At 39.5% G+C, this 18,456-nt stretch overlaps 1 protein-coding gene across 5 annotated transcripts in view; it reads left to right on the forward strand.

Moving 5' to 3' along the window:
* The window catches only part of LOC139750374 (uncharacterized), a 195,136-nt gene that overhangs the window by 129,973 nt on the left and 46,707 nt on the right, over nt 1-18,456 (forward strand). For 4 of the 5 annotated variants that reach the window (XM_071665097.1, XM_071665098.1, XM_071665099.1 and 1 more), the window contains one exon: nt 955-1,113. In XM_071665097.1, coding sequence (XP_071521198.1) covers nt 955-1,113 — 159 coding nt within the window. Of the gene's footprint in view, nt 1-954; nt 1,130-18,456 lie in introns of all 5 variants that reach the window. The other variant, XM_071665101.1, reaches the window with a different exon arrangement.

Raw genomic sequence — 18,456 nt, forward strand, 5'->3', positions numbered from 1 at the left:
CATGCACCTATCAATTAACACATAATCCAATAATGCTCTCTGGCCATCTCTCCTACTTACATACGTGTACTTATGTGTATCTTTCTTTCTAAACCAGATATTTCCAGTCACCAGTCCTTTTTCAGCACACAAATCTACAAGCTCCTCACCATTTCCTTTTACAACTCTGAACACCCCATGTACACCAATTATACCCTCAAATGCCACGTTACTCACCTTTGCATTCAAATCACCCATCACTGTAACCTGGTCTCATGCATCAAAACTGCTAACACACTCACTTAGCTGCTCCCAAAACACTTGCCTCTCATGATCTTTCTTCTCATGACCAGGTGCATAAGTACCAATAATCACCCATCTCTCTCCATCCACTTTCAGTTTTACCTATATCAATCTAGAGTTTACTTTCTTACACTCTATCACACTCCCACAACTCCTGTTTCAGGAGTAGTGCTACTTCTTTCTTTGCTCTTGTCCTGTCACCAACCTCTGACTTTACTCCAAAGACTTTCCCAAACCACTCTTCCCCTTTACCCTTGAGCTTCATTTCACTCAGATCCAAAACATCCAGGTTCGTTTCTTCAGACCTTCTACTATCTCTCCTTCTACCTATCTTGGCTACATCCACACACATTAAAACATCCCAAATTGAGCCTTTGAGGAGGATGAGCACTCCCTGCTTGACTCCTTCTTCTGATTCCCCTTTTAGAAAGTTAAAAGTATAAGGAGGGGAGGGTTTCCAGCCCCCACTCCCATCCCCTTCTTGTTGCCTTTTACGACATGCGGGGAATGCTTGGGAAGTATTCTTTCTCCCCTATCCCAAGGGATATACTATTAATGTTATTCTTAAATCCTAAGCTGAAATGGTATAGTTAATGATGTCACTAGCATTGGTATTTTGTAGATGCATGATTACATAAAGTAAAGGAACTAATATAGATGGTTTCTCTGCAGGATGTGGATGAAAATCTAACATGTCGGGTATGCCTAGGACTTTTTGATGATGGTATGCATCGTCCACTGCTCTTGCCTGCTTGTGGCCACACCTTTTGTAGTTTCTGCATTGATAACCTCCATACAAAGGGCAAATTAAAGTGCCCAGAGTGTAGAAAGGTCAGTCATGCATAAGGTAATGGGTGTCATGTCTATCTTTTTAGAAGACCTATGTTGTGAAATTTAAATGATTAAAGCCCTTTGATTACTTTTTGTCTTTTAAACTGAAAAACTATTCCAGTGATGCAACTTCTGATGTTAAAGTTGGCAGTATGATAACATTTTCAAAAGGTATCCATATCTGAGAGACAGCTAGTTCTATAATTTTTTGGAAGAAAATTTTTTACTAATGTTAAATGAATAGATATGCCTTGTACTTTACTTTTATCTCAAAATCATTTTTTACTTATGTTAAATGAATAGCTATGCCTTGTACTTTACTTTTAACTCAAAATCCTAAATTGTTGTGTTAGAAGCCACCTTCATTGTGATATGTAAGTCACATTATGCCTTGTACTTTACTTTTATCTCAAAATAATTTTTTACTTATGTTAAATGAATAGATATGCCTTGTACTTTACTTTTAACTCAAAATCCTAAATTGTTGTGTTAGAAGCCACCTTCATTGTGATATGTAAGTCACATTATGCCTTGTACTTTACTTTTATCTCAAAATCAATTTTTATTTATGTTAAATGAATAGATATGCCTTGTACTTTACTTTTAACTCAAAATCCTAAATTGTTGTGTTAGAAGCCACCTTCATTGTGATATGTAAGTCACATTATAGTTAAGTAGTTAAGTGAGCAGCTGACTGAGTGTGTTAGTAGTTTTGATGCATGAGACTGGGTTATAGTGATGGGTGATTTGAATTCAAAGGTGAGTAATGCGGCAGTTGAGGGAATAATTGTTGTACATGGGGTGTTCAGTGTTGTAAATGGAAATGGTGAAGAGCTTGTAGATTTATGTGCTGAAAAAGGACTGGCAATTGGGAATACCTGGTTTAAAAAGAGAGATATACATAAGTATACGTATATAAGTAGGACAGATGGCCAGAGAGCGTTATTGGAATAAGTGTTAATTGATAGGTGCGTGAAAGAGAGACTTTTGGATGTTAATGTGCTGAGAGATGCAACTGGAGGGATGTCTGATCATTATCTTTAGGAGGCAAAAGTGAAGATTTGTAGAGGTTTTCAGAAAAGAAGAGAGAATGTTGGGTGAAGAGAGTGGTGAGAGTAAGTGAGCTTGCGAAGGAGACTTGTGTGAGGAAGTACCAGGAGAGACTGAGTACAGAATGGAAAAAGATGAGAACAAAGGAGGTAAGGGGAGTGGGGAAGGAATGGGATGTATATAGGGAAGCAGTGATGGCTTGCGCAGAAGATGCTTGTGGCATGAGAAGCGTAGGAGATGGGCAGATTAGAAAGGGTAGTGAGTGTTGGGATGAAGAAGTAAGAATATTAGTGAAAGAGAAGAGAGAGGCATTTAGGCGATTTTTGCTGGGAAATAATGCAAATGAGTGGGAGATGTATAAAAGAAAGAGGCAGGAGGCCAAGAGAAGGTGCAAGAGGTGAAAAAGATGGCAAATGAGAGTTGGGGTGAGAGAGTATCATTAAATTCTAGGGAGAATAAAAAGATGTTTTGGAATGAGGTAAATAAAGTGCGTAAGACAAAAGGGAACAAATGGGAACATCGGTGAAGGGGGCTAATGGGTAGGTGATAACAAGTAGTGGTGATGTGAGAAGGAGATGGAGTGAGTATTTTGAAGGTTTGTTGAATGTGTTTGATGATAGAGTGGCAGATGTAGGGTGTTTTGGTGGAGGTGTGCAAAGTGAGAGGTTTAGGGAGAATGATATGGTAAACAGAGAAGAGGTAATAAAAGCTTTGCGGAAGATGAAAGCCAGGCAAGGCAGCAGGTTTGGATGGTATTGCAGTGGAATTTATTAGAAAAGGGGGTGACTGTATTATTGACTGGTTGGTAAGATTATTTAATGTATGTATGACTCATAGTGAGATGCCTGAGGATTGATGGAATGGTTGCATGGTGCCATTGTACAGAGGCAAAGGGGATAAAAGTGAGTGCTCAAATTACAGAGGTGTAAGTTTGTTGAGTATCCCTGGTAAATTATATGGGAGGGTATTGATTGAGAGGGTGAAGGCATTTACAGAGCATCAGATTAGGGAAGAGCAGTGTGGTTTCAGAAGTGGTAGAGGATGTGTTGATCAGGTGTTTGCTTTGAAGAATGTATGTGAGAAATACTTAGAAAAGCAAATGGATTTGTATGTAGCATTTATGGATCTGGAGACGGCATATGATAGAGTTGATAGAGGTGCTGTGTGGAAGGTATTAAGAATATATGGTGTGGGAGGCAAATTGTTAGAAGCAGTGAAAAGTTTTTATCGAGGATGTAAGGCATGTGTACATGTAGGAAGAGAGGAAAGTGATTGGTTCTCAGGTGAATGTTGGTTTGTGCAAGGGTGCGTGATGTCTCCATGGTTGTTTAATTTGTTTATGGATGGGGTTGTTAGGGAGGTGGATGCAAGAGTTTTGGAAAGAGGGGCAAGTTTGCAGTCTGTTGTGGATGAGAGAGCTTTTGAAGTGAGTCAGTTGTGTTTGCTGATGATACAGCACTGGTGACATTTGGGTGAGAAACTGCAGAAGCTGGTGACTGAGTTTGGTAAAGTGTGTGAGAGAAGAAAGCCGAGAGTAAATGTGAATAAGAGCAAGGTTATTAGGTACAGTAGGGTTGAGGGACAAGTCAATTGGGAGGTAAGTTTGAATGGAGAAAAACTTGAGGAAGTAAAGTGTTTTAGATATCTGGGAGTGGATTCAGCAGCGGATGGAACCATGGAAGTGGAAGTGAATCATAGGGTGGGGGAAGGGGCGAAAGTTCTAGAAGCGTTGAAGAATGTGTGGAAGTCGAGAACGTTATCTTGGTGAGCAAAAATGGATATGTTTGAAGGAATAGTGGTTCCAACAATGTTATATGGCTGCGAGACATGGGCTATAGATAGAGTTGTAAGGAGGAGGTTGGATGTGCTGGAAATGAGATGTTTGAGGACAATATGTGGTGTGAGGTGATTTGATCGAGTAAGTAATGAAAGGGTAGGAGAGATGTGTGGTAATAAAAGAGTGTGGTTGAGAGAGCAGAAGAGGGTGTTTTGAAATGGTTTGTTCACATGAAGAGAATGAGTGAGGAAAGATTGACAAAGAGGATATATGTGTCAGAAATGGAGGGAACAAGAAGTGGGAGACCAAATTGGAGGTGGAAAGACGGAGTGAAAAAGATATTGAGTGATCGGGGCCTGAACATGCAGGAGAGTGAAAGATGTGCAAGGAATAGAGTGAATTGGAACGATATGGTATACCGGGGTCAACGTGCTGTCAGTGGATTGAACCAGGGCATGTGAAGCGTCTGGGGTAAACCATGGAAAGTTCTGTGGGGCCTGGATGTGGAAAGGGAGCTGTGGTTTTGGTGCATTATACATGACAGCTAGAGACTGAGTGTGAACGAATGTGGCCCTTGTTGTCTTTTCCTAGTGCTACCTCGCGCACATGCGGGGGGAGGGGGTTGCTATTTCATGTGTGGCGGAGTGGCGACGGGAATGAATAAGGGCTGACAGTATGAATGATGTACATGTGTATATATGTATATGTCTGTGTGTGTATATATATATGTATATGTTGAGATGTATAGGTATGTATATGTGCATATGCGGACGTTCTTTCGTGGGCCATTCTTTCATCTGTTTCCTTGCGCAACCTCGCTAATGCGGGAGACAGCGACAAAATATAATAAATAAATAAATAAATCGGTAAGTGATAAGAGTTGCTTCATGGTAGTGAAGGATTTAGTCTTCTGCATCATTTATACAAGTTTAATACATTCTGTTGTACAGAGTTTTAGAAGATGGACAGTTTAATCAGTCTTGCTTGATGAAATGCTTATCAAATGCAAAGCTGGAGGGGTTAGTGCAGGGGATACATACTTCATATTTTTAAGCTGTGTAATTGTGTAATGGATAATGTTAGTGAATGAGAGGAACTATGTGAATTGAAAAATATGTAACAAAGTTTAAAATGCCAGATGAGTTGATGAATGTAAGGAGCAATGGTACTTGTACAAGAAAATTACTCTGCATGGTTGATATACAGAAGTCATCCAGATGTATAGGTTTTAGGTACTTCAAAAATCTTACAGGATTTGTCAAGTCTGAAAACTACTGATTATTTATCCAAAGTCCAGATGTTTGACTATTGGATTTACAAATAGAACTTATTAAGTCTTTTCATTTGACTGCTACAGATGCTGTTATTCAGACAGCAGTAATTGTTTTTCTTTAAATTGTCATTTTTATGCTGTTTCTCAGTGTCAGCCAAAAAAGTGAAAGCTTGTCAGGAACCAATACAGAGAAGTGGAAGTCTGCGCTTGATATGTTCAACAGAAAGTGAACTTTATGAAACAATATAAACTATTTCACTCATACCCCACCCATTTGATTACTCTCTTTTTATACCATTCTACACTCAGTCTATTTTGGTATTTCATCACATATGTCCCTTTTCCAAGCTTACATACTTTCACCAACCTTCTCTCACTCATATGATTTCCACTTTTTGAAAACCTTTTATAAATCATCGTTCTTGCCTTTACCAGGTAATGAGTAGACATTCCATCTGAGTCTTTTGCATGCCTACCATTTATTATGTCATCTAGGAATATTCTCTTGCCATCTTCCCTACACACCCATGTATACATGTTTATGTCCTTTTTACACTAGTCATTGCCAGTTACTAGTCTTTCTTCACCACACAATTCCATAAGCTCTTCACCATTTCTGTTTACCTCACTGAATACTCCATGCCACCTAATTATACCCTCAACTGCCACATTACTCACTCATATATATGTAAATGTGCTGAAAGGGGGAGCTGGTGGGATGTCTGATCACTACCTTGTGGAGGTGAGGGTGAAGATTTGTAGAGGTTTTTGAAAAAGAGCAGACAATGTCGGGGAGAAGAGAGTGGTGAGAGTGAGTGAGCTAGGAAAAGAAACTTCTGTGAAGAAATACTAGGAAAGATTGAGTGTAAGATGGCAGAAGGTGGGAGCAAATGAAATAAGGGGAGTGGGTGAGGAACGGGAGATGCATATGTCATGAGAGAGGTGGGAAGTGGGCAGATTAAAAAGGGTAGTGAGTGGTGGGATAAAGATAAAGTTGGTATTGAAAGAGAAAAGAAAGATGTTTGGGGGGGGTGCTTACGATGAAGGAATGCAAATAATTGGGAGATGTATAAAAGAAAGCTGCAGGAGGTCAAGAGGAAGGTGCACTGGTTAAAAGTTGCGAGTTATGGTGAGAGAGTATCATTAAACTTCGGGGAGAATAAAAAGATGTTTTGGTTGAAGGCAAATAATGTGCAAAAGACAAGAGAAGAAATGGGAACATCAGTGAAGGGAGCAAAAGAGGAAGTGAGAACAGGTAATGGTGGAGGGAGGAGGAGATGGAGTGAGTATTTTGAAGGATTGTTAGATGTGTTTGATGATAGATTGGTGTTTGGGTTGGGGTGTTGTGCTAAGTGAGAGAGTCAGGGAGAGTGGTTTGGTGAAGAAAGAAGAGGTGGTGAAAGTCTTGTGGAGGATGAAATCCAGCAAGGCAGCGGGGGTGGATGGTATTGCAGTTGAATTTATTGAGAAAGGGTGCCATTGGCATGTATGGTGCCATTGTACAAAGGCAAAGGGAATAAAGGTGAATGTTTAAACTACAGAGGCATAATTTTATAGAGTATATCTGGAAAATTGTATGGCAGGGTATTGATTGAGAGGGTAAAGGCATGTACAGAGCATCAGATTGGAGAGATGCAGTGTGGTTTCAAAAGTGGTAGAGGATATGTGGATTAGGTATTTACTTTGAAGAATGTATGTGAGAAATACTTAAAAAACAGATGGATTTGTATGTAGCATTTATGGATCTGGAGACAGCATTTGATAAAGTTGAATGAGATGCTTTGTGAAAGGCCTTAAATATGTATGGTGCGGGAGGTAAGTTGCTGGAAGCAGTGAAAAGTTTTATCAAAGATGTACGAGTAGGAAGAGAGGAGAGTGATTGTTTCCCAGTGAAGATTGGTCTGTGGCAGGGGTGGGCACTAATTATGTGACCTGATGTCTGAACTTCCACCCCTTACATGGTATGTGGACAGGGTTATTCTGAGGGGATACTTCTTGATAATTATTTTAGTTAACAGTCTGTCACCTTTGAAATGGTCAAAGGACATATTTACATCATGATCAAATGTGCCAGAGATCAAACATGATTCAGTTACGTTTCTTTCATTGAAATGATTTGATTTAACTGTGTCTTTTCTCCTTCTCAGTCGATATGGTGATCAAAGGCAGCTTTATGTTGGAATTAGCTGTTGCTCTGTTGGACTACCCTAACACTATACTTATTTTATGAGAGCCTAGTATCCAAATCTTTCTCAGATTGTCTAATATAGAATTGGTTACAGTCTTTACTTGGGCCTTTATAAACAACACCTGTATTATTTGATGTGCTATTTTTGATGAGGGTTTTCTTGATGGTGTTATCATATTTGAATACTACTTGTACTTTAATTTTTTTGAAAATGTGAACATATTCGAGAAAATCCTCATGGAAGGGAAGAACAAGAGTTCTTTGATAACTTTTACGATCTGACATTATTTTGGCCACTATAGAAACGTTTCCTTGCTGTATTCTGACACTGTTTAAGTATATTTAGTGGGTATGTTAGCTTCTGTCCAGTGTACTGAATCATTTTCAGGTCATTGTTTAAAACTTCAGGATCTGAAATTTTATATGTTCTTAGGTACATAAATGTGAAAACTGATCTTTTTACATTAATATGATGATTTGAATAATAGTGGATATAAGGTAGTATATTTGTAGGTTTTTTTGTAAACCTTAGTTTTCAGAATACCCTTTTCCCTAATGATCTCTTTATCCAAAAAGGCTAACTTATTATTCATTTCGACTTCATGATTAAACTTTACGGAGGGAGCTGATGAGTTTGATTTATGCAGAAAGTCCTTGGTGGATAAATTGTTTGGCCAAAAGCAAAGTATGTTGTTCACTTATCAGAGCCAAACTATGTTTCATTACTTTATGGTGATTAGCAAGTGGCTTTCAAAATACTCTTATTTAAATGTTTGCTAACACATAGGAGAGGGGATTACTCATGGCTATACCGAATTGTTGTGTATAATGTTTGCCCTCAAACACAAAAGATGAATCATCCCCTCTCCCCTGTGTTAGCAAATATTTACATGAAGTATTTTGAAAGACTATCAGTAAATTTTAGGGAGAATAAAAAGATGTTCTGGAAGGAGGTAAATAGGGTGCGTAAGACAAGGGAGCAAATGGGAACTTCAGTGAAGGGCGTAAATGGGGAGGTGATAACAAGTAGTGGTGATGTGAGAAGGAGATGGAATGAGTATTTTGAAGGTTTGTTGAATGTGTCTGATGACAGAGTGGCAGATGTAGGGTGTTTTGGTCGAGGTGGTGTGCAAAGTGAGAGGGTTGGGGAAAATGATTTGGTAAACAGAGAAGAGGTAGTAAAAGCTTTGCGGAAGATGAAAGCCGGCAAAGCAGCAGGTTTGGATGGTATTGCAGTGGAATTTATTAAAAAAGGGGGTGACTGTATTGTTGACTGGTTGGTAAGGTTATTTAATGTATGTATGACTCATGGCGAGGTGCCTGAGGATTGGCGGAATGCGTGCATAGTGCCATTGTACAAAGGCAAAGGGGATAAGAGTGAGTGCTCAAATTACAGAGGTATAAGTTTGTTGAGTATTCCTGGTAAATTATATGGGAGGGTATTGATTGAGAGGGTGAAGGCATGTACAGAGCATCAGATTGGGGAAGAGCAGTGCGGTTTCAGAAGTGGTAGAGGATGTGTGGATCAGGTGTTTGCTTTGAAGAATGTATGTGAGAAATACTTAGAAAAGCAAATGGATTTGTATGTAGCATTTATGGATCTGGAGAAGGCATATGATAGAGTTGATAGAGATGCTCTGTGGAAGGTATTAAGAATATATGGTGTAGGAGGCAAGTTGTTAGAAGCAGTGAAAAGTTTTTATCGAGGATGTAAGGCATGTGTACGTGTAGGAAGAGAGGAAAGTGATTGGTTCTCAGTGAATGTAGGTTTGCGGCAGGGGTGTGTGATGTCTCCATGGTTGTTTAATTTGTTTATGGATGGGGTTGTTAGGGAGGTAAATGCAAGAGTCCTGGAAAGAGGGGCAAGTATGAAGTCTGTTGGGGATGAGAGAGCTTGGGAAGTGAGTCAGTTGTTGTTCGCTGATGATACAGCGCTGGTGGCTGATTCATGTGAGAAACTGCAGAAGCTGGTGACTGAGTTTGGTAAAGTGTGTGGAAGAAGAAAGTTAAGAGTAAATGTGAATAAGAGCAAGGTTATTAGGTACAGTAGGGTTGAGGGTCAAGTCAATTGGGAGGTGAGTTTGAATGGAGAAAAACTGGAGGAAGTGAAGTGTTTTAGATATCTGGGAGTGGATCTGTCAGCGGATGGGACCATGGAAGCGGAAGTGGATCATAGGGTGGGGGAGGGGGCAAAAATTTTGGGAGCCTTGAAAAATGTGTGGAAGTCGAGAACATTATCTCGGAAAGCAAAAATGGGTATGTTTGAAGGAATAGTGGTTCCAACAATGTTGTATGGTTGCGAGGCGTGGGCTATGGATAGAGTTGTGCGCAGGAGGATGGATGTGCTGGAAATGAGATGTTTGAGGACAATGTGTGGTGTGAGGTGGTTTGATCGAGTAAGTAACGTAAGGGTAAGAGAGATGTGTGGAAATAAAAAGAGCGTGGTTGAGAGAGCAGAAGAGGGTGTTTTGAAATGGTTTGGGCACATGGAGAGAATGAGTGAGGAAAGATTGACCAAGAGGATATATGTGTCGGAGGTGGAGGGAACGAGGAGAAGAGGGAGACCAAATTGGAGGTGGAAAGATGGAGTGAAAAAGATTTTGTGTGATCGGGGCCTGAACATGCAGGAGGGTGAAAGGCGGGTAAGGAATAGAGTGAATTGGATCAATGTGGTATATCAGGGCATGTGAAGCGTCTGGGGTAAACCATGGAAAGTTGTGTGGGGCCTGGATGTGGAAAGGGAGCTGTGGTTTCAGGCATTATTGCATGACAGCTAGACACGAGTTGGTGAACGGAATGAGGCCTTTGTTGTCTTTTCCTAGCGCTACCTCGCACACATGGGGGGGGGGATGGTATTCCATGTGTGGTGAGGTGGCGATGGGAATGAATAAAGGCAGACAATGTGAATTGTGTGCATTGGATTTATATGTATGTGTCTGTGTGTGTATATATATGTGTACATTGAGATGAATAGGTATGTATATTTGCGTGTGTGGACGTATGTATATACATGTGTATGGGGATGGGTTGGGCCATTTCTTTCGTCTGTTTCCTTGCGTTACCTCGCAAACGTGGGAGACAGCGACAAAGCAAAAATAAAAAAAATAATAATCTATCTTTGATGAATCCCTTGAGTTGGTAAAGAAAATCATTTTATAGAGTAAACCCAAACTTTTCCTTGATACAAAGAATCTTTTAGTTCTCCCTTTTAGTGATAAATGTACATTACTGCCAGGTTGCTTTAATTCTTTAAAGTAAATGTAGCCCTCAGCAATAGCAATACTATAAAGAATATCATAATCACAAAATCACCAGTGAATTCTGCAGGCTATTTACAGTATCCTGTGATATGTTTTATGTTGGGCAGACTGGTAAGGATCTTTACATTAGACTTAAACAAAATGAATATAGTACAAGAACCGAATGCTTTATTTAATCATGTTAGAAAGTATGACCTTTGTATTGACTAGAGTGCTGCTAATTCAGTTATTGATTGTGAACTTTTTTACCCTGAGACATATTGAATCTTCTGTAAATTAGATACACAGTGTGTACCTCTAGTGCCTGTTCCCTCTGGAAACTCCCATCAAAGGAGGATGGCCATGGCAAGAGTTTTCACATGTCCCTCTCCTTACATGCCTCCCTCGCATACACCATTCTATGCATTCTTCCACTATTTCTCTCCTAGTATTTCTCCACCTTATTTGCCCATTTCACAGGTGGTCTTCCACTCCCACCAACCCCTATAATTGTATTGTCATACATATAAATGAATCTTCTGTTCTTAAATTCACAGTCTATATCTCTGATGCCCATTTCCTGTAGGAACTCCCATCAAGGGGTGGCCATGGCAAAGGGTCTTCACTTATCCCTGTCTTTACATGCCTCCCTTTCATACATCATTCCTTGCATTCTTCCATTATTTATCTCCCTCTGGTATTCCTCCACCTTATTTGACCATGTTACAGGTGGTCTTCCATCCCACCAAACCCCTTTTGATTGTACTATCATACACTCCCAGTCTTGCATTCTTTCCACATGCCCAAACCACCTCAAAGTATTACAGTTCACCCATTCTGCCACCCCACTGTTCTCTCCCTTCGCATTCCCAACCATACCACATCTCTCATAAACGCTTTCATTTCTTTCTTCTTTCCATCTTAGTCTTCCACATGCTTCTTCTCAAATAGCTCATTTCAACAGCTTGGATTTCTTGCCTCTGTGAATCATTCCATGTCTTGTTTTGGCCGCATTAGTCAAGGTTGAGAGGGACTTTGATGTCCCTTATTCATCTCTTCACTTCCATACGTACACTTCTACCCTTCATTATTCTGTTAAGGGACCCAATGTTTCCTCTACCCTGTACTGTTCTCTCCTTTATCTCTCCTTCCATCTCACACACTTACACAAGACCACTCTAGATACTTAAATTTTTTCACTTCTTTCAATCTTTTTCCCCCCATATCCACAGCACAGTTTGTACACTTTCTTCTTTCATCTAGATGGTTTCACAAGTCTCTACTTTCACTCTTGTTTTCTTTCAAGCACCATTACTTTCCTTTTACTCACAATTACCTTCAGTCGTCTATGCTTACACACATCATAGAATGCACAACCTTCTGCAACTCCTCTTCACACTTGGCAAACAGCGAGTATTATCTACAAACAGGCTTGCCACTGGCCATTCAGATCTCACCGCCACACTCCATCTCTTCACCGCTTTTCCCTAGTTATGCATTCATCTTTCTTATCACTGCATCCATTTTATATATATATATTATATATATATATATATATATTATATTATATATATATATATATATATTTTATATATATATATATTATTTTTTTTTTTTTTTTTTTTTTTTTTTTTTTCAATACTATTTTGCCATTTCCCGGCGTTTGCGAAGGTAGCGTAAATACGAGACGGGGCCTTTATAGGAAAATCCTCACCTGGCCATGCTCTGTTCTTCTTTTGGAAAATCAAAAAAAAAACGTGAGGGGAGAGATTTCAGCCACCCGCTCCTCCCCTTTTAGTCGCCTTCTACGACTCGAGGGAATACGTGGGAAGTATTATTTCTCCCCAATCCCAGGGATATCTTTATATAATATATATATATATATTATTATATATATATATATGAAAGCCGGCAAGGCAGCAGGTTTGGATGGTTATTGCAGTGGAATTTATTAAAAAAGGGGGTGACTGTATTGTTGACTGGTTGGTAAGGTTATTTAATGTATGTATGACTCATGGCGAGGTGCCTGAGGATTGGCGGAATGCGTGCATAGTGCCATTGTACAAAGGCAAAGGGGATAAGAGTGAGTGCTCAAATTACAGAGGTATAAGTTTGTTGAGTATTCCTGGTAAATTATATGGGAGGGTATTGATTGAGAGGGTGAAGGCATGTACAGAGCATCAGATTGGGGAAGAGCAGTGTGGTTTCAGAAGTGGTAGAGGATGTGTGGATCAGGTGTTTGCTTTGAAGAATGTATGTGAGAAATACTTAGAAAAGCAAATGGATTTGTATGTAGCATTTATGGATCTGGAGAAGGCATATGATAGAGTTGATAGAGATGCTCTGTGGAAGGTATTAAGAATATATGGTGTGGGAGGCAAGTTGTTAGAAGCAGTGAAAAGTTTTTATCGAGGATTGTAAGGCATGTGTACGTGTAGGAAGAGAGGAAAGTGATTGGTTCTCAGTGAATGTAGGTTTGCGGCAGGGGTGTGTGATGTCTCCATGGTTGTTTAATTTGTTTATGGATGGGGTTGTTAGGGAGGTAAATGCAAGAGTTTTGGAAAGAGGGGCAAGTATGAAGTCTGTTGGGGATGAGAGAGCTTGGGAAGTGAGTCAGTTGTGGTGTGAGGTGGTTTGATCGAGTGAGCAACGTAAGGGTAAGAGAGATGTGTGGAAATAAAAAGAGCGTGGTTGAGAGAGCAGAAGAGGGTGTTTTGAAGTGGTTTGGGCATATGGAGAGGATGAGTGAGGAAAGATTGACCCAAGAGGATATATGTGTCGGAGGTGGAGGGAACAAGGAGAAGAGGGAGACCAAATTGGAGGTGGAAAGATGGAGTGAAAAAGATTTTGTGTGATCGGGGCCTGAACATGCAGGAGGGTGAAAAGAGGGCAAGGAATAGAGTGAATTGGAGCGATGTGGTATACCGGGGTTGACGTGCTGTCAGTGGATTGAATCAAGGCATGTGAAGCGTCTGGGGTAAACCATGGAAAGCTGTGTAGGTATGTATATTTGCGTGTGTGGGCGTATGTATATACATGTGTATGGGGGGGGGGTTGGGCCATTTCTTTCGTCTGTTTCCTTGCGCTACCTCACAAACGCGGGAGACAGCGACAAAGTATAATAAAAAAAATATAATTTTGAAAGCCATTTGCCAAACACTATTCTTTATAGTATTGTTATTGCTAAAGGCTTCATTTACATTAAAGAATTTAAGCACCCTGGGAAGTAATGTAGAATTATCACTAAAAGGGAGAACTCTATAAAATGCTTTCATTGCAGACTTAAGGGATTTATCAATGAAAGATCAGGGATACTTTAACTTGAATGCAATTAAATTTATTTTCTCAAACTCTTATTTAGTTATTATAATTTGTCACTGTCTCCCACGTTAGCGAGGTAGTGCAAGGAAACAGATGAAAGAATGGCCCAACCCACTCACATACACATGTATATACATACATGTCCACACACACACATATACATACCTATACATTTCAATGTATACATATATATACATACACAGACATATACATATATACACATGTACATAATTCATACTTGCTGCCTTTATTCATTTCCATCGCCACCCCGCCACACATGAAATGACAACCCCCTCCCCCCACATGCACCTGAGGTAGCGCCAGGAAAAGACAACAAAGGCCACATTCATTCAAACTCAGTCTCTAGCTGCCATGTATAATACACTGAAACCACAGCTCCCTTTCTACATCCAGGCCCCTCAAAACTTTCCATGGTTTACCCCAGACGCTTTACATTCCCTGGTACAATCCACTGACAGCAAGTCGACCCTGGTATACCGCATCGTTCCAATTCACTCTATTCCTTGCATGCCTTTCACCCTCCTGCATGTTCAGGCCCCGATCACTCAAAATCTTTTTCACTCCATCCTTCCACCTCCAATTTGGTCTCCCACTTCTCCCTGTTCCCTCCACCTCTGACACATATATCCTCTTTGTCAATCTTTCCTCAGTCATTCTCTCCATGTGACCAAACCATTTCAAAACACCCTCTTCTGCTCTCTCAACCAAACTCTTTTTATTACCATACATCTCTCTTTTCCTTTCATTACTTAATCAAACTACCTCACACCACATATTGTCTTCAGACATCTCATTTCCAACACATCCACCCTCCTCCACACAACCTTATCTATAGCCCATGTCTCGTAACCATATAACATTGTTGGAACCACTATTCCTTCAAACATACCAACACCCTGTGACTCACATCTGCTTCCATGGTTCTATCTGCTGCCAAATCCACTCCCAAATATCTATAACACTTCACTTCCTCCAGTTTTTCTCCATTCAAACTTACCTCCCAATTGACATATCCCTCAACCCTACTGTACCTAATAACCTTGCTCTTATTCACATTTACTCTCAGCTTTCTTCACACACTTCTCAAACTCATCATCAATAAATTCCAGACTGCATATATGTAATGCCCTAAGGAACATTGATTGGAATGATGATAGTTTAAATCTGTTATGTTGAGCTGGGTACTAGATGGGTTTTCTGTATATGCTAAACTTAATCATGTTTCTCTCCCTTCGGATCATGCATTCAAAAATTTATAGAAGGTACTAAATTGTTAAGTAAAGGGAGAAATATTTGTAAATTTTTATTTGTTGGCCATACACAAAGAACATCATCAACATACCTAACCAAATTGCTTTAGAGGGTAAGATGACCCTTAGTAATTTGTTTAAAAGAATTCCATGTAAAGATTACCTAATACTGGTGAAAGAGGGTTACCCATCGCCATACCAAATTTCTGAGCAAAATATTCTCCAATGAATTGAAAGATGGTCTTTTATGTGCAATTCTATAAATTCAGTAAAAACAGAATTTGAAACAGGTAAATCAAGAATATCCAAGACATCAACCAGATATTCTAAGAAGTCATCAACTGGAACTTTTGTGAACAAGGATGAAACATCAAAACTTACCAGTTTGAATAAAAATCAACATGGATATCATTAAGCTTATTAACTGAAATCTATATTGTTCATGATGTTAGAATTTGATATCTTACCAACTAGTGAGTTTAATAAAGAAACTAACAATATTGATAATTTATATGTGATTGAAGTTGTTGAAAAATAATGATTCTATCATCAAAAGATTTTCATCATTGTCTTCTTCATTGCCATATGTGCAAAGACTTATCAAAACACATAAGCCAAACTTTCCAGCAAGACCCATAGCGAGTTCTGCAGGCTTAATCACATATAAATGATCAAAATGGTAACTTTCTTTATTAAGCCTATTAGTTGGTAAGACATCAAATTCTAATATCATGAACAATGTAGATTTAATTAAAAAGCTTAATGATATCAATGTTGATTTTTATTTCAATCTAAGTAAGTTTTAATGTTTCACCCTTGTTCGCAGAAGTTACAGTTGATGACCTCTTAGAATTTTTAGTTGATGTCTTGGATATTCTTGATTTACCTGTTTCAAATTCTGTTTTTATTGAATTGATAATTTTTGTATAAATGACTGTGTATTTCAATTGATAGAGAATATTATGCTCAGAAATTTGGTATGGTGATGGGTAGCCCTCTTTCACCAGTATTAAGCAATCTTTACAAGAAATTCTTTGAAATAAAATTACCAAGGGATATCTTACCATTTAAGGCAATTTGGTTTAGTTATGTTCATGGTGTTCTTTGTGTTTGGCCAACAAACAAAAATTTACAAATATTTCTCCGTATACTTAACAATTTAGTATCTTCTATCACTTTACTGTGGAAGTGGAATATGATTGTATGTTACCCTTTATAGAATGCATGATCCATAGGGATAGAAACATGTTTAAGTTTAGCATATACAGAAAACTCACCAATGTTTGTTCTTATATTCATTATTACACAAACTCAACATGACAGTTAGATTATCATCATTCCAATTGATGTTCCTTAGATCATTATGCATATACAGTCCAGAGTTTATTGATGGCGAGTTTGAAAATATATATTCAATTGAATCCAAGTTTTAAAGTATCCTAGGGGAGGTGATAACAAGTAGTGGTGATGTGAGAAGGAGATGGAGTGAGTATTTTGAAGGTTTGTTGAATGTGTTTGATGATAGAGTGGCAGATATAGGGTGTTTTGGTTGAGGTGGTGTGCAAAGTGAGAGGGTTAGGGAAAATGATTTGGTAAACAGAGAAGAGGTAGTAAAAGCTTTGCGGAAGATGAAAGCCAGCAAGGCAGCAGGTTTGGATGGTATTGCAGTGGAATCTATTAAAAAAGGGGGTGACTGTATTGTTGACTGGTTGGTAAGGTTATTTAATGTATGTATGACTCATGGTGAGGTGCCTGAGGATTGGCGGAATGCGTGCTTAGTGCCATTGTACAAAGGCAAAGGGGATAAGAGTGAGTGCTCAAATTACAGAGGTATAAGTTTGTTGAGTATTCCTGGTAAATTATATGGGAGGGTATTGTTTGAGAGGGTGAAGGCATGTACAGAGCATCAGAAGAGCAGTGTGGTTTCAGAAGTGGTAGAGGATGTGTGGATCAGGTGTTTGCTTTGAAGAATGTATGTGAGAAATACTTAGAAAAGCAAATGGATTTGTATGTAGCATTTATGGATCTGGAGAAGGCATATGATAAAGTTGATAGAGATGCTCTGTGGAAGGTATTAAGAATATATGGTGTGGGAGGCAAGTTGTTAGAAGCAGTGAAAAGTTTTTATCGAGGATGTAAGGCATGTGTATTGTAGGAAGAGAGGAAAGTGATTGGTTCTCAGTGAATGTTGGTTTGCGGCAGGGGTGTGTGATGTCTCCATGGTTGTTTAATTTGTTTATGGATGGGGTTGTTAGGGAGGTGAATGCAAGAGTTTTGGAAAGAGGGGCCAGTATGAAGTCTGTTGTGGATGAGAGAGCTTGGGAAGTGAGTCAGTTGTTGTTCGCTGATGATACAGCACTGGTGGCTGATTCATGTGAGAAACTGCAGAAGCTGGTGACTGAGTTTGGTAAAGTGTGTGAAAGAAAAAAGTTGAGAGTAAATGTGAATAAGAGCAAGGTTATTAGGTACAGTAGGGTCGAGGGTCAAGTCAATTTGGAGGTAAGTTTGAATGGAGAAAAACTGGAGGAAGTAACGTGTTTTAGATATCTGGGAGTGGATCTGGCAGCAGATGGAACCATGGAAGCGGAAGTGAATCATAGGGTGGGGGAGGGGGCGAAAATCCCGGGAGCCTTGAAGAATGTGTGGAAGTTGAGAACATTATCTAGGAAAGCAAAATTGGGTATGTTTGAAGGAATAGTGGTTCCAACAATGTTGTATGGTTGCGAGGCGTGGGCTACGGATAGAGTTGTGCGGAGGAGGGTGGATGTGCTGGAAATGAGATGTTTGAGGACAATGTGTGGTGTGAGGTGGTTTGATCGAGTAAGTAATGTAAGGGAAAGAGAGATGTGTGGAAATAAAAAGGGCGTGGTTGAGAGAGCAGAAGAGGGTGTTTTGAAATGGTTTGGGCACATGGAGAGAATGAGTGAGGAAAGATTGACCAAGAGGATATATGTGTCGGAGGTGGAGGGAACGAGGAGAAGTGGGAGACCAAATTGGAGGTGGAAAGATGGAGTGAAAAAGATTTTGAGTGATTGGGGCCTGAACATGTAGGAGGGTGAAAGGCGGGCAAGGAATAGAGTGAATTGGATCAATGTGGTATATCAGGGCATGTGAAGCGTCTGGGGTAAACCATGGAAAGTTGTGTGGGGCCTGGATGTGGAAAGGGAGCTGTGGTTTCAGGCATTATTGCATGACAGCTAGACACTGAGTGTGAACGAATGAGG

Source organism: Panulirus ornatus, chromosome 9, assembly GCF_036320965.1.
Source record: "Panulirus ornatus isolate Po-2019 chromosome 9, ASM3632096v1, whole genome shotgun sequence".
Classification (NCBI taxonomy): domain Eukaryota; kingdom Metazoa; phylum Arthropoda; class Malacostraca; order Decapoda; family Palinuridae; genus Panulirus; species Panulirus ornatus.